Source organism: Mizuhopecten yessoensis, unplaced genomic scaffold (genome assembly GCF_002113885.1).
Source record: "Mizuhopecten yessoensis strain PY_sf001 unplaced genomic scaffold, ASM211388v2 scaffold10937, whole genome shotgun sequence".
NCBI lineage: Eukaryota > Metazoa > Mollusca > Bivalvia > Pectinida > Pectinidae > Mizuhopecten > Mizuhopecten yessoensis.
In genome coordinates, this window is record NW_018408796.1 from 278,359 (window position 1) to 295,862 (window position 17,504).

Genomic DNA, 17,504 nt, shown 5'->3' on the forward strand with positions numbered 1-17,504 from the left:
TCACAATTGAACACGTGCTAATCGACACGAGGCTATCTCCCCCTTGGGGATGATAAGCTGATCTTTCCCGGCTAAAACGGGAGACACACATGTGAAGGGTGGGAGAAACGTACGTCAATGTTCTGTATGTGTTACCACTGATCGCATACCACTGGTACTAGCCTCCACAGGGACATGATGATTTGTTACAACTTTTTTGGACCTAAATTGAGGTGTTCAGGGAAATTTTACACGTTTGAGTTTTTGTTTTAGATAATTTTTTGATAAAAATGCAACCCTATAAAATGGTATCGATCTAAACACATAAAGCGCAAAACATTACTCTAAGTCGATTTACAGCTGTAACAAATTACCGGGTCCCTGTGTTACTATCTATATACTGAAACCAGGACTGTCAGATCTGATTAATCCTTTTTTCAACAAAGTACCCATTATTGTTATATATTATGATTGTTTCCACTAACTCAATGTTGCATACCTTTTTCTTAAATTTTGTGTAGGCCTACGTCAGTAACCAATTGAACCCAAATAAAAACTCGTTCTATTACAGCAGCTATAATTGGATCATCTGAGCTGTGCTGGTAACGTAATAAGATAGAGAAGAAAAAAACGTCTGATATAATTCGTTTAATTTCGTTAACATGAATCATTACGTTTTCATTTTCTGTATCCAATATTCACATACTGAAATATTTAGGAAGTGACTCAGACAAAAATGTAATCTCGCACACAAGGAAGACAGTATAGGTCATACGTATACTCATAGCACGGAATTAGACTGCTATCTAGTCCGTGGTCATAGTTCTTCATACAAATATCACACATAGTGTATATAAAGATATGAAATTTACCACAGATGTTTAATTTTCATGTCCATATAAAAATGGCAGCAAGAAATTGAATAAGTCGCTTAAAATCAGCTCATGAAGAATAAGCTACTTTCACTTTGAACAATATGTGTCGATATAAAACGGAAATAGCGGAACGCTAACATCAGCCTATACGTTTGTAAAAATATACAAACCATCATTCACTATGTAATTAGAATGATTTAACAATTTTCTGGTTTTGTATTAATCAGATTGGTGAGTGATAATGTGATATGGTAACTGCAAATATATTTTTGTTGGTCTAGCTGAGGTTCTAGTTTCGTTTTTATCTCGGTGCGTTATTCAGAATCAAGATGGCGAGCTCCACAGCCACAGGTGATGAAACCGTCGGTCAGATTCTACTTCGTGCCTTTACGTCCTCTCGATCCTTTCTCAGAGAAAATCTTTCTGGAAATTTCTTATCAGCTCGTGAAATTGCCATAGAGGAAAATGGAGAACTATTGTCTAAAGTCGGAAGACAGGAAATCGCAGCCAAATTATTGTCAACACTCATAGGATTGGCCGCTTCATTCGGCATAACATATTTCGCTATAAAATGGTTGTCAAACGTGATGGATCCGACGCATAAAGACAGAAAAACGGCGACAGCAAGGGTAGGGAGTGAATGTCATTTTGTCACAGTAGTTTTAATTTCATCCTGTCGGAGTATTACTATTTTAGTATTTATGGTTGCGTAATGCATGTCATTTAGCCCGAGTTTCCTCTGGCCTAGCTTCGATAACGTAGCTTTCTCACTGATTTATATTGCGTCGTCAGAGCAACGAAGCGATCCTATGCCAACTAATGGAGCAAAATCAAAAGTGCTAATCTGTAAGATTACATATATTTCACGCCTCATATATGAGTATAATGTTATCGAAATATTGAAAAATTGTTGAAAAAGCGAATCCTTACCAATGTCAATGAAAAAAACCTCTTTCAATGAAATTAACCACGTCCGTCTTGGGGTAAACCCCAGAAACAATCGCCATGGTAGATCAGGCGTGATGTTATCTCAATTATCCTTTCTATATTTGGTGCCTCGGTAGCCGTGATCGCTAACGCGCACAGTCATTGTACTACTGTGTGCTATCAAGCGTGAGCTTCAGACCACTCGCTCTCCCAAGAATTTCGGTTCGATCCCCAGCGGTGGTGGAAATAAGAGAGGGATGTCTGATAGGGTTAGTTGTTATCCCTCCAATGGCACGGTGGTTTCCCCCCCATGGGTTTTCCTCCACCACGAAAACACCATTTGTTCCCTTAGCGCCGTCGTAATAAAAAGCTCTACAGAGCTTATGTTTGTTGTTGACAATTGTACACGACGTTAAATAAAGATTATTATTATTATTTTATTATTTATGTATTACTACTGATGCCGCCATGTTTGCTACAATTTCCACATTGGGTCATGATCATGACACCCATATTTAGATGTCTGACTTATACCTGAAGAGAGACAAACTTTCTAACATGGCGGTCAATTCAGATTTCGATTGCGCTTGCTACGTTAACTTGATAATTAAACGATAGTTTAATTTCAAGTTGGGCAAGATAACAACAGAAATAGTTCAAACTACAACCCTATTTATGGATGCAGACCAATGTGCTGTCAATTAATTCTAAAATCACCCCGGTGTGATTCACACCGGGCTTGCTCCATTACAAGGCATGGGATCGATTTAATACCCGGCCAGGGCAGAGAAGGCTGGGTATAACTATTAATATTAGTACTACCTCTGGCCCTGACACCAGACTTTAGATACATACCTCACATATATCAAAGGTGTTTGAAATTCTGACTGTAAATTGAGATATTAATATCCTTGTGTTATCCGTTTCCGCACACCTAAGAAGCAGTCGCAATTTCGTACTCATATCGGCAGAAAACTATTGAAATAATTGATGACTGTCATAGACATGTACACAATTTACTAATAGAAAAAAAAATTAGCAACATGAAACAGTATTTAAAAAACTCAGAACAATTTTTTAACAAATTTCTCCCGATGGAAGGAGACGTAATATTGTAACAGGAGAAGGAAAATGCAAGGCAAGACCGGGGTTCAAACCCAATTGAGCTAGCTGGTCGTCCACGATCGACCCAGTCTAGTTCCGCCACATTCCTCCGTCCTGTAACAAAGTCTTCGACCTTGAAGACGCACGAGACCCTATACCACTTTCTGTGGGTATATTTCGTTTGGCGCAAAATGTAACAGGAGTTAATGAAGGAGTCAAAATTTCCCACCTGTGCAAACACCATTTTTGTAGGTCATGGGTGTGACTAATCAACAAAAAGCGACAGTCCAGAAACTTCCAAGCAAGAATTATTGTTCCGTTTTCGGTCCGGATCAGTACGTCTTCTTGATAAAAGGCCTCAGACCACAAAAACACTTCCGGGTCGTTGTACACGAATGTAGTGCATAAGGACATTCAGGCCAGTGATAAATAATTTTTCCTGTCTTGATCTATGACAGATTTGAACATTTTTTTTACATAGAATTGTTCAGCAATATCGAAGCCCAAAAAAACCCTCTGGATCCGCCACTGGGGTAGTGACATTCAAATGAAATTATATTTCTTAAATGCCGGTCATGAGGTACTTTCTAGCTCACTGTATGTTCAGTTTGAATAGACCTACAATATGAAATAGGAACCAGACCCTGCTCAAAGTTTTACAATATTTTAATTTCATTTTTCCTTTGGTAGTAACATATAGTATAATTAATTGTGGTCTGAGGCCAAAACACTCCCATGACCTACAAAAATGAAGTTCGCTCAGGTGGGAAATTTGAACGATTGAAAACCGAGGACTCTACTGACGGAATTTAGCAGCTGTTGGTGAGCGGATTTGGATCAATTTATAATTCATTTATCGATCGATATATGTGAGGTTTGTGTTTTGTCATAGTCAATTTTTGTTGTCAGCACCTCAAAACTCTCCGACACCAAACCGTGTTGGAGAATTCCACGTTTTCATATATCAGTGCGCCCTGGCCCCACACCAGACATCTATCTGTCAAAATGTCTAAAGTCTGGAGTCAGGGCCAAAGGAAACTCTGGCTAATGTACATTATACTACATAACATTGTTTCCCGTTGAACAGGTTAAGCACAACAGTGCATATGGGTAATAATCATGCATTTGGGTAACAATTTTATTACTGAAATGGGGAATAAAGTGAAATGAAAACACATCAAGTTCTTTTAAACAATATAAGCAAAAAAAAGCGTTATTCTTTCAGCATAATTCAATAAATAATACAATGAGGTACAATTGTGCACAAAAGTATGTTAATTTAGTTGTCTAAATCTTTGTGAAAATGACAAATCATATCGCCTCCATTGCTTATAGTGTGCTGTAGCTATAAATAGCACACAGAAAAAAATAATGCTTACCGGTCAAATTTGCACTAGATGATCCCATTGACTATACACTGAAGTCAATGGAGAGAACAAAGTCAGTGATATGGTTTGTCTTTTTCACAAAAAGTTAGACATCAAAATTGACTTTTTTTTATGTATGTAACAGGAACCCTCGATCTCCAGGTTCCTAGTCGGATGCTCTACCACAAATGTTCTTCATTGTGGTATTAATTGGATTTAGTTGAAAGAATGATGTACTTTTTTGCCCTAAGTATTTTAAAAGAAATTTGTTTGTTTTGATTTCGCTTTACTCCCCATTTCAGCAATAAAATTGTTACTGAGATGAGTAAATGTTATCCCATGTTCAGTCCGAAGGAAGCCACCAGAATTTAAGCCAGGTGATAGACACTAACCCCGCTCTGCACCATCAACGACTGATACATTCCTCTCTGAGCTGATATTTCATTTGAATTGTCTACATGCTAATATTAAGTTCTATCCAATTGGGCATATTCAATTAACATGACCTACATGCTTACTTACAGGCCCAGAAAATGCTTCAACTTTTAGGTGTAAAGGATGTGAAGGTAAGTGAGACATTTTGTTTGTGGTTTACATATAAAACAGGTGAGGGCATATGATGACAGCATCTACAGTTCATGGCGCCACTAATGATATAGATAATAGCGCCACTAATGAGACCGATAATGGCACCACTAATGAGATAGATCATGGTGCCACTAATGAGAAAGATCATGGCACCATTAATGAGACAGATAATAACACCACTAATGAGACAGATCATGGCATCACTAATGGGACAGATCATGGCACCACTAATGAGACAGATCAAGGCACCACTAATGAGTTAGATCATGGCACCACTAATGAGATAGATCATGGCACCACTAATGGGACAGATCAAGGCACCACTAATGAGATAGATCATGGCACCACTAATGAGATAGATCATGGCACCATTAATGAGATAGATCATAGTGCCACTAATGAGATAGATCATGACACCACTTATGAGACAGATCATGGCCCCACAAATGAGATATATCATGGCGCCGCTAATGAGACAGATAAAGGCACCACAAATGAGACAGATAATAACACCACTAATGAGACAGATCAAGGCACCACAAATGAGACAGATAATAACACCACTAATGAAATAAATCATGGTGCCACTAATGAGACAGATCATGGCACCAATAATAAGATATATAATGACACCACTAATGAGATATATCATGGTGCCACTCATGAGATAGATAATAACACCACTAATGAGATATAGCATGGTGCCACTCATGAGAGAGATCATGGCACCACTAATGAGACGGATCATGGCACCACTAATACTAATGGGACAGATCAAGGCACCACTAATGAGACAGATCATGACACCACTAATGAGACAGATCATGGTGCCACTCATGAGATAGATAATAACACCACTAATGAGGTAGATAATGACACCACTAATGAGATAGATCATGGTGCCACTAATGAGATAGATAATGACTCCACTAATGAGATAGATCATGGTGCCACTAATGAGAAAGATCATGGCACCATTAATGAGACAGATAATAACACCACTAATGAGACAGATCAAGGCACCACAAATGAGACAGATAATAACACCACTAATGAGACAGATCAAGGCACCACAAATGAGACAGATAATAACACCACTAATGAAATAAATCATGGTGCCACTAATGAGACAGATCATGGCGCCACTAATGAGATAGATAATGACACCACTAATGAGATAGATCATGGCACCATTAATGAGATAGATCATAGTGCCGCTAATGAGATAGATCATGACACCACTTATGAGACTGATCATGGCGCCACAAATGAGATATATCATGGCGCCACTAATGAGACAGATCATGGCACCAATAATAAGATATATAATGACACCACTAATGAGATATATCATGGCACCACTAATGGGATAGATAATAACACCACTAATGAGATAGATAATGACACCACTAATGAGATAGATCATGGTGCCACTAATGAGATAGATAATGACACCACTAATTATGACACAGATCATGGTGCCACTAATGAGGCATTTTTCAGTATTGCCTGAAACGGAAGGAAAACCTGTATTTTTTATCTAGACGGATTAATGTTTACCCAAAACCACCAGAGATAATTGGACCAATGTAAACCAGGGTTAGCATATACTGGCATCTAGATTAATTTAATATTTAAATAATAGTATGTTTGTCAAAGATAATTGTCTTAAGATGACTGACCGGAGATGAGTGTATGGAGATAACCTGAAAAGACTCTATGGAAACTGTTCCGTTGTTGTAGTATGCCCATACAGTCTTTTCCAGTTATCAGTAAATTAATACCTTCCTAATTGTTGTAGATCAGTAGGCCTTTGTTAAGTCTTCCTCTGCCATTTTGTTATTGTGTGAAGTTTCAAAGAGATAGATCTTAAGAGACAATAGAGGAGATTTAAAATATCCTAAGGTTAACAATGTGTTTTCTCATTGTAACATTCTGATTGACTGCAGATAAATTTTTGGACAAAGTTTTAGGACTCATTTTGAAATATAATGATATGAAACAAAAATTGTTTTTTCATGAGTTTTAAAATCACAACACATGATTCTATATTGGTACGCCAATCGTATCCCGATATATACAAGTAATAGAGTGCACGTCTACTGTCATCTGAAGCTGTTCTTGCATCAATCAACATATATATATTAATCAGTGTGTGGACCAACAGTGTGATGACTTCAATGAGGAATGTTTCTCCGTGACTGATATAGATCTATGTTTGTTAACTGTCACTTCAGCTGTCGGACCACGAGCTTTGCATTGCGGCTAACTTGGTGGATCCACTTAGTGTGTCTGTGGACTGGAAGGACATCGGGGGTCTCGACGCAGTGGTTGAGCAAATCAAGGAAACCGTCATATTTCCCTTCAGAAGGAGAGATCTGTTTTACAACTCCTCTCTGCTCCAGTCTCCAAAAGGTATGTATAGTTTCTAAACTGCGTTGTGTGTATATTGAAACAGAAGACTGGTATAACTTACATATGTGTCTCAGACAATACAAATGGTGTGTGATACTTACATTTTTAGGTCACCTGAGCTTTACCATTTTACTTTTTCAACTTAAGCTGAAATACTGTCAAAGGGATTTCATTGATACTTCATGGGAATGTTACTGACAACTCCCTAGCCAAGGGTTGTTATTTTTCGGGTCGATCAGAAATCAAATATGGCCACCAGGGCCGCCATTTTAAAAAACTATTTCAAACTTAAAGTCAAGTTCTACTGGGCCAAAGTCAAGTTCTACTGGGCCGATTAACCTGAAACTTGGTAGGAATGATCAACTTATGTTCTTGACTAAGTGTTGTTATTTCTTTGGTCAATCAGAAATCCAATATGGCCACCAGGGCCGGCCATTTTGAAAAACTATTTCAAACTTTAAAGTCAAGTTCTACTGGGCCGTTTTTACTGAAACTTGGTAGGAATGATCGACTCATGGTCCTGACAAAGTGTTGTTATTTTTCGGGTCGATAAAAAATCCAATATGACTGCTAGGACCGGCCATTTTGAAAAACTATTTCATACTTTAAAGTCAAGTTCTACTAGGCCCATTTAACTGTGACAAAGTGTTGTTATTTTTTGGGGTCAATCAGAAATCCAATATGGCCACCACGGCCGCCATTTTGAAAAACTATTTTAAACTTAAAGTCAAGTTCTACTGGGCACTTGGTAGGAATGATCGACTCATGGTCCTGGCAAAATGTTTTTTTCAGGTCCAGCAAAAATTCAATTTGGCCGCCATGGCTGCCATTGTGGAAAAAAACCTATTTAAAACTTAAAATCAAGTTCTTATAGGCCAAATTAACTGAAACTAGGTCAAGGAATGATCAACTCATTGCCCTGACAAACTTAACTGAAGTTATACTTTACTATTTTTTACTCAAATTTTGGTAGGGATGATTGACATCATTATCTCCATTCATATTTCAACAACAAAAATGAATACTGTTGGACTCAGGTGACCGTTAAGGCCCATGGGCCTCTTGTTGTTTTTACATTAAAAAGCACAACCAGGTTTTACAGTTTAAATGTTCCTGCTGTTAACTTCATAGCCAGGTCACTAACTAGAGCAGCATCAAAGAAACAGCTGACTTCATTCGCTGTTTCCTTCACAAAAAATTAAAAGTTGAAACAATGTTTTCATGTCTTGATTCGTTTGGTTTTGATTTTCAGAAAATCAATAATTTGAAATTGATAAAAACATTCAGCGTCAACTAAAATGCTGAAAATTGCCTTCCCTTGTTAATTGAGCCTATGACTGGATGTTATGTCTGGAAGTAGCAAACACTTTCTATACAAAAATAGCAGAAGATTATCATGAACTTTTGAATAGTAATTGAATTCTCCCCATTTCATTGTGATATTCTTCAAGATTCAGGTAATCAATTACCGAACATGTAATTATTAAACACTTGTCGTTAATAATCTGAATGACTTTTTCTGGGGTGGTTGGACCGACCAAAATACTACTGCCTGTAACTAAAGGCTGAGGGCAATGAGTGTTTTGGTTGGTCCATACACCAAGGGGAAACTAATTCAAACCAATGCCTGCCTAATCATAAAATACGGTTCTGTGACCCGAGGTTTGACAATTCTTTATCCTAGCTACAAGCAAAAATCATACCCATCTTCTTGAAATTCATGTATATGTATCAATAATATCGAATATTCTGATCTTTTGAAGTACAGACTTTCTGGAAATTTTGTTTTGTCTTCTCAACATAATGACAGAATAACTTGCAAACGATCACAATGCAAACGATACCTGCAAACGATCTGTTTTGCCACGTTGCAATTTAAGTTCTAAAACAATCTTCTGTCCATGATGATTACTGTTACCCAGACAACATCATCACATGCTATTTTCTGCAGTGGGCAGCAGTTTTTGCTGACCAGGCAACAGTCCTTTTAACAATTGACTGGCTGAGTTAACTAGACAAAAAAAACCACTATCCAGTACTACAGAGCTTCTCATAAAGAACAAAATAATGTACCATCAGGTGATATGTAGTTTATGGTTAAAAACGAAATCAGATTTATTCTAAATAATGTAACATAAACATGTTTGCTTTCGTAGAGATGTTATTTCATAATCCTCTTCTAGAATTGTATAAATGTATGTGTTTGCTTTTCCAGGAGTATTGTTCTATGGTCCTCCTGGTTGTGGTAAAACAATGCTTGCCAAAGCTACAGCAAAGTGTGCAGGTATGTCAAATAAAAAGGGCATTGGTTCAAGGTCATTTCTTCTTAAATATTGAAGCCTGAATGTCCATATTATTTTGATAGCCTTGTTCAAAAAGTTCAATAGGAGCCATGTGTGATGTTGGTTATTTAATTGATTAACAGAATAAAGAGGAATGTTTCACACACATGCCATTGAAGGAGAAACTACATTTAAGATAAGAGTCAACAAGTAAAACCAAATAATTTAGTCATTACTGCTAGGAAATTTCACCTGAAATTGTATTAAATGACGTTCTTTCATTACAGGTGCTCGATTTATAAACTTACAAATTTCCTCGCTGGTTGACAAATGGTATGGGGAATCACAGAAGCGTGCTGAAGCTGTATTCTCACTGGTAAGCAGGTTCAACAGTCAGTTGCAACATTGCATAAACATAGAGCTAATTAGTTAATTTTACGAAGCCTTGTTAGCATTTGTATATAATAAAATTGTGTGATTGTGGTATAACACATGAAACCCCAGTATAAGAAACAGGGAGATGTTTTGTTATACTTTCACCCAATTATCTTATCAATTTAATATTTAATATGAAATTTACATAAATCATGCATCGTATGATAGGCCTTATTGTCCAGACTCTATTTTCTAAATATCTGTAACTTTCAGTGAAGAGTGTTGCTTAGCACTCTTAGATACATATGTACAAGGTTAGTGTAAGGGGTCAAAGATTAAATCATGGTTATCCTTGTCCAAACCAAAACGGTTGATTTCCCAATCAGACATAAATAGGTGTAAAGTCACCTGTCCAACAAAGTGGGTTTTTTCCAGGTACCCTGGTAAATGTTCCTCCAACACTTCCAGCTGGGCCAACAAGAAAGATTAATTGAAGTTGATAACAATTTTGATTCATAAATGTTGATATAGAAATAGACAGTGTTGTGGAATACCCCAAGGATCATACACAAAAGGTCACAATCTGAATCACGACGAGGGGAGAGGATCGGGAAGATGGGGTACATTGATAAGCCTTAGCTTTCTTTGTTGTTATTTTGAGTTATTTTAATGTATAATTTGTATGAATATGATTTGGACCATTAACAATTAATCCATTCAATTCATAGAACTTGGTACAATTAACACTTTGCTCATTACCTATAAATATTTAACTATATTTCAGGTTATCAGAAGATTTTGCATAATTTGGTAAATTTCTTAATTTTTTTTTTAATATATATTACAGGCCATAAAACTACAACCAAGTATCATATTTATCGATGAAATTGGTAAGTTACACAAGTGAGAAACAGAAAAATGAATGGAGAATTTAGTTTCTTTTCTATTTTTGCAAAATAATTCATCTATACATCTAAATTTTGTAGATATTTGATTTCAAATGAAATTTTAATAATTCGAATTTCATGTCTCATAAAAGTAGACACAGATTTCCTTCATAATACTGGTCATTTTATTTTAATACGTTTTGCTTTTGAAATTTTATACACTTTTCAGTACATAGTACATGTATTGATGTTGTCTGTGTGTGCAATTGTGACCATGATGATTGTTTCTGGCATTGGGTCATCGTTCCATTTTATTTTTTTGCAGGTTCTCAGAATTTAATGTGGTTTTTCACCAAATGTTGAATCATAACTAGGTCACAGTGACCTTCATTTTCCACTCCACTGAACAACAAATAAAATCAGTTTCAAGGCCACAATTTCCTTGCTCTTACACCTAGTTTCACCAAACTTTATGTGCTGTTACATCTTGGGGGGAAGGGTTGTTGCACACCATAACTAGGTCACAGTGACCTATATTTCCCTCTGTACAGAACAGTTAGTTAACTTTGTTCCATAATTCCCTTGCATTCTTATGCAAGTTCAGTAAACTTGTGTACTGTTACATCTAGGAATGGATGTTTAATTAGGTCACAGTGACCTATGTTTTCCAATCTGCTGAACAAAAAATGAAATACTTCCCATCACCCTGTACCATTTAACTTAATTACATTTTTTGATGAAGGTTAACCAAACTTCTTGTTCTGTTTCAACATCAATGGATAAGAGTTGTTTTGCACCACAGCTTTATCTCCCACTTAGATTTTCCACCAATGAACAGAAAAGAAACAAATGCTTTGATGTTATATGCACTTGAATGACTGTCACCAAACATGTGTTGTTACGTTTATGGGTGAAGATGTGTTTTACACCATATTCTGGTCAAAACAACATACATTTTCAGTTTCATGGAAAAGGCTGAGGTTGCCATTTCATTTAAACTTAAATGTTACAATAATATTTGATAGAATTATACCTGAATAATCTCTTTATAAGCATTTACGCTATAACAAAATAGTTTATATGATAAATTTGTTGTACTAGATTCATTTCTCCGGGCACGACAGTCGCATGACCATGAGGCAACAGCTATGATGAAGACACAGTTCATGAGTTTGTGGGACGGAATCATCACTGACCCTAACTGTCAGATCATGGTGATCGGAGCCACCAACAGACCACAGGACGTTGATGCTGCCATTCTCCGCAGGATGCCTTGCATGATCCAGATAAATAAACCGGTATGTTTTAAAGTGTTTGACATTGTTTGAACTGTAGAGTGCTGGTAGTGGCAAGTTTACCTCACTCCAAGGATTGTAGGCAACTCTATCAGACTTCTTAACAAGGTTTAAATTGTTTAGCTTGGTCAGCCCTTACTGGACATATCATCTGTCCAGTTTAGCTTGGTCAGCCCTTACTGGACATATCATCTGGATCTTAGTTAATGTTATATTTGTTTTGTAAATAAGATCTAGACTAAAGAGTTAAAAAAAACACCAAGTTTTGTAAATCTAGTATGAAGAAGAAATGAATTCTTGATAATTTTTATTAGAAAGCAAATATTTGAGGCCTGTATGCATTTCTTTCTGAGCCATCATATTTTGGAATATTCCTTTTTAATATCTCCTATAAAAGGTAATTTCTTCTAGTTATTATTTTGTAATAATTACGATACTGAGATTCCAACCAATAAAAAGATCTATATGATAATAATTGCCATTATCATATTGGACATCTCTGTATGTAACACACATTACACACATCTCTCTGTGACATCTCTGTATGTAACACACATTACACACATCTCTCTATGACATCTCTGTATGTAACACACATTACACACATCTCTCTGTGACATCTCTGTATGTAACACACATTACACACATCTCTCTATGACATCTCTGTATGTAACACACATTACACACATCTCTCTATGACACATATAATACTACCTTATTATATATTTATACATGTATTGATGTTTTTTTGTCACATGATCATGGAGTTTTTCCTTTCCATATTTAGGAAAAAATTCAGAGAAGCAATATCTTAAAGATTATCCTGGAAAAGGAACAGGTAATGTATTGCATTATTAAACAGTTCAACATGAGTCTGAGATACCACAATTGAATTACTGTTCTGAAAACTACTGAAATTAATTGTGTATATCACACATCTTTGACGGTCTCGTACAGTATTCCCCTCAATGTTGACATACATGTACAACATTGGTATAGGGCTGTATATATATAATGAATTCCTTCTTAATGTGTTTTCCAGGCTTCATTATATATTTATATAACTAAAAAGAATTAATGTCCTCGTAAAGTAGGTAAGTATAGAAAAAATAAAATATAATGACTAACTAAAAAAACAGGCAGCTTCCACCTTCACATGGCTCTGGGTATATTTTAAAAAGACAATGTCATGACGTCACAATTTCATGTCACCCATACATGCCATAACTTTCCGGTGCAAAATAGTGAGATCGGTGATAATTTTTAGTGAGATTTGGTCAAAAATAGTGAGATTTAATCTCTGAATTCGTGAGAAATTCGTGAGACATTTAAAATATAAATTATATAGCATATAACATGGTAGTGTTGAATCATTTGTGTTATTCTGAAGCCTCTAATTACTTTGCTAGAGCCAAAATTGAAGATTTATTGATATTTTAAAGGATTTTAGGAAGGTTTACACGTGACATAGGATTTGGATAAAGCTATAAACATTTAAAAGTAAATAAATCACATAAAAGGCAAAAAATAATACTAATTAAAAAAAAAACAGGTTAGAAAAAAATATATCTCAAAACATTGGGAAAATTTGATATTAATTTGTCGGGAAAAAATAACCAATAACTACTATTTTTATATATCCAATTCTAAAGAAACTTGTTTTCTTCTTCTGTTTATGTTATTTTCATTAACACTCAGTCCCATCCTGACGGGGGGGGGGACTCACCACACTACAATAGTGACGTGTTCAAACTAGCGCCAAATTTTACTGTGGCCTGTAGAAACTAGGTTTAATATTTTGATGAAATTATCTTCTGTCTTTTCACATAGGATGGTGTCGGATGAATATGATTAATATAAAGGTACACTGTGATGTCACGTTACTATTGTAGTCTGATGACATGTGATTGTGACCCGCCAGTTTAGGATATGTACTTGGCAGGGTCCTACCTGACATGACAGTTTAGGATATGTACTTGGCAGGGTCCTACCTGACATGACAGTGTTATTGTTTATGTAAGAAGAAGTTAACAGAGATCACATTTGAAAGATATTGGTTTAAAATTGTAGATTGAGAACCTTGACTTCAATAAACTTGGAGAAATTACTGAACAGTTTTGTGGAAGCGACCTGAAGGAGGCCTGTAGACTTGGTGCTCTCAACAGAGTTCATGAGGTCTTACAGAAAGCCAAGGATGACTTAGGAGAGGATTTCTTGTGAGTAGTTGACAACAAGTAATATTCAGTCTATAACCTGTGCTTAATGACCATTCAAGAAAGATCTGGACTTTCCAAAGTCCTTGGAAATGGTATCTGTTATTCCCAGCTAAATATTCAGTATTTAGGGTAAGCCCTAAAACTGGTTTACTCATTTTCAGTATAATCTGACTGAGCAGAGTACTTTGCTGGGTGCCTTTGCATGGGATTTTAGTGAGGTAGATTTCCAAGGTCAGCATCAGATCTAAGCACAAAGGGGCCAATATTAACTGCCTCCAGCACACATACACACATCCATGTACGTTTCATACATGGAGGCATATCCTTGAGTGACTTTAGCTGTTAATAGGATGCTCAACCCTATAACCAATGCTGAACCAATTATAACTGTTTCCTGGATCATACAATGTTTTATAAACAGGTCGTTATGGTCCCAAGACACATTTGTCCTTTTGGGGTCAGAGCTCATCTGTAGAGGTCGTTATTGTCCCAAGACTCAGTAGTCCTTTTGGGGTCAAAACTCATCTGTAGAGGTTGTTATGGTCCCAAGACACATTTGTCTTTTTGGGGTCAAATCTCATCTGTACGGTTAGGATATACCTGTTCTTGTGAGGTCAGGATATACCTGTCCTTGTGAGATCAGGATATACCTGTCCTTGTGAGGTCAGGATATATCTGTCCTTGTGAGGTCAGGATATATCTGTCCTTGTGAGGTCAGGATATACCTGTTCCTGTGAGGTAAGGATATATCTATCCTTGTGAGGTCAGAATATACCTGTTCCTGTGTGGTCAGGATATATCTATCCTTGTGAGGTCAGAATATACCTGTTCCTGTGTGGTCAGGATATATCTATCCTTGTGAGGTCAGAATATATATGTCCTTGTGAGGTCAGGATATACCTGTCACTGTGAGGTCAGGATATACCTGTCCCTGTGCGGTCAGGATATACCTGTCCCTGTGAAGTCAGGATATACCTGTCCCTGTGAGGTCAGGATATGCCTGTCCCTGTGAGGTCAGGATATATCTGTCCTTGTGAGGTCAGGATATACCTGTCCTTGTGAGGTCAGGATATACCTGTCCCTGTGAGGTCAGGATATACCTGTCCCTGTGAGGTCAGGATATATCTGTCCTGATGAGGTCAGGATATATCTTTCTCCGTCATTAGGCAGAGCTATACACACTTCTGGACAGGGAAAGATGTCTCTGTCTTAACTTGGGGTTAAGGTGGGGTGATTCCCCTGTTATAACAATTGAAAGACGTCACAAAAGTAGATCACGGAAGATAACTCTGATCTGCTAAAAATTATGAAAGCATTTCTTATGAAATTACAATTTGATGTGGGAGAAAAATAATCATCCACCACTTTAGGAGTAAAGCCTTGGAGTAAGATTTAAATGTCTGTCACTTGATGCCTTTGTGAATCTTACTCCTTGGGTAGAGATTTTTCTGTCTTACCCCCGAGGTGGGCAAAGATATTAGTCCTAGTGGAGTCAGGATATACCTGTCCTTGTTGAGGTTAAGAAATTTGTCCTTGTGGGGGACAGGACACCCCTGGCTTTGTGGGGGTCAGGACACCCTTGGCATTTTGAGGGTCAGGACACCCCTGGCTTTGTGGGGGTCAGGACGCCCCTGGCTTTGTGGGGGTCAGGACACCCCTGGCTTTGTGGGGACAGGACACCCCTAGCTTTGTGAGGGCAGGAAGCCCCTAGCTTTGTGGGGGTCAGGAAACCCCTAGCTTTGTGAGGGCCAGGACCCCCCTAGCTTTGTGGGGTCAGGACACCCCTGGCTTTGTAGGGGTCAGGACCCCCCTGTCTTTGTGGGGGACAGGACACCCCTAGCTTTGTGGGGGTCAGGACACCCCTGTCTTTGTGGGGGACAGGACACCCCTAGCTTTGTGGGGTCAGGAAACCCCTAGCTTTGTGGGGGTCAGGAAACCCCTAGCTTTGTGAGGGCCAGGACACCCCTAGCTTTGTGGGGTCAGGACCCCCCTGGCTTTGTAGGGGTCAGGACCCCCCTGTCTTTGTGGGGGACAGGACCCCCCTGGCTTTGTGGGGGTCAGGAAACCCCTGGATTTGTGGGGGTCAGGACACCCCTAGCTTTGTGGGGGGTTAGGATACCCCTAGCTTTGTGGGGTCAGGACACCCCTAGCTTTGTGGGGGTCAGGACACCCCTAGCTTTGTGGGGGACAGGAACCCCTGGATTTGTGGGGGTCAGGACCCCCTTAGTTTTGGGGGGTCAGGACCCCCCTAGTTTTGTGGGGTCAGGACACTCCTAGCTTTGTGGGGGTCAAGACACCCCTGGCTTTGTAGCGGACAGGACACCCCTGGCTTTGTGGGGGTCAGGACACCCCTGGCTTTGTAGCGGACAGGACACCCCTGGCTTTGTGGGGGTCAGGACACCCCTGGCTTTGTGGGGTCAGTACACAAATACTTTATAAACTTAAAATTTGCTCTAGGCCATTGACTTACCACAAATTATACCAGCATCATTGAAAGTTCATAGACATAAAACATGAAGAATGTTACCCTGAATGTTTCATGCTGTATAGGTGAAGCCTTTCATAAGGTTTTATTATGAGATTGTGACCACAGGTATTTGTTTTGTTTGCAGTGACACCAAACTGCCACCACTGAGAAAAATAGCCATGGCTGACCTTGAGTATGCTGTGGCCAAGATCAAAGAGTCCAAACATCTAACTTCTGGGGCAATGATGTACTCTAATCTGGACTGACAGTCACATATCCATAGTGTTATCTATATAAAAAAACTGCAAGTGATGGTTACACAATAATAGAAGTAGGATTTGTTTATTTTAATGAGAACAGCCTGATATTTAGAATTCATTGTAATGCTGTGATAGTTTTAATTTTTTGTGACTTCAATATTTTTAATATAAAAAAAAAAATTGCTGTGAAAAAGTAATATTTAATCAAATAAACCATACAAACAATAATACAGCAGAGTATTGTGTGAACGACTCAAGTTGGTAAGTAATGTGTCAAGGTACGTAGTGGTTGTGTAAAGGAGCAAATGGGTTTTTTTGTATCCATATATGTTATTATCACATAGCCTGGTACATTGTATCCACATCAATCTGATACATTGTATCCACATCAATCTAGTACATTGTATCCACATCAATCTGATACATTGTATCCACATCAATCTGATACATTGTATCCACATCAATCT

The 17,504-nt window shown here is 37.8% G+C and overlaps 1 protein-coding gene across 1 annotated transcript; it reads left to right on the forward strand.

Annotated features, from left to right (window-relative positions):
* The first annotated feature begins 888 nt into the window (after positions 1-888).
* Positions 889-17,498, forward strand: LOC110463869 (ATPase family AAA domain-containing protein 1-B-like). Its single transcript, XM_021518773.1, has 10 exons — positions 889-1,483; positions 4,777-4,818; positions 7,078-7,255; positions 9,471-9,539; positions 9,825-9,913; positions 10,760-10,802; positions 11,901-12,097; positions 12,882-12,932; positions 14,165-14,310; positions 16,923-17,498. Exons 1-10 carry the CDS (start codon positions 1,184-1,186, stop codon positions 17,041-17,043), a joined length of 1,236 nt encoding a protein of 411 aa, XP_021374448.1. The 5' UTR covers positions 889-1,183; the 3' UTR covers positions 17,044-17,498.
* Positions 17,499-17,504: the final 6 nt, after the last annotated feature.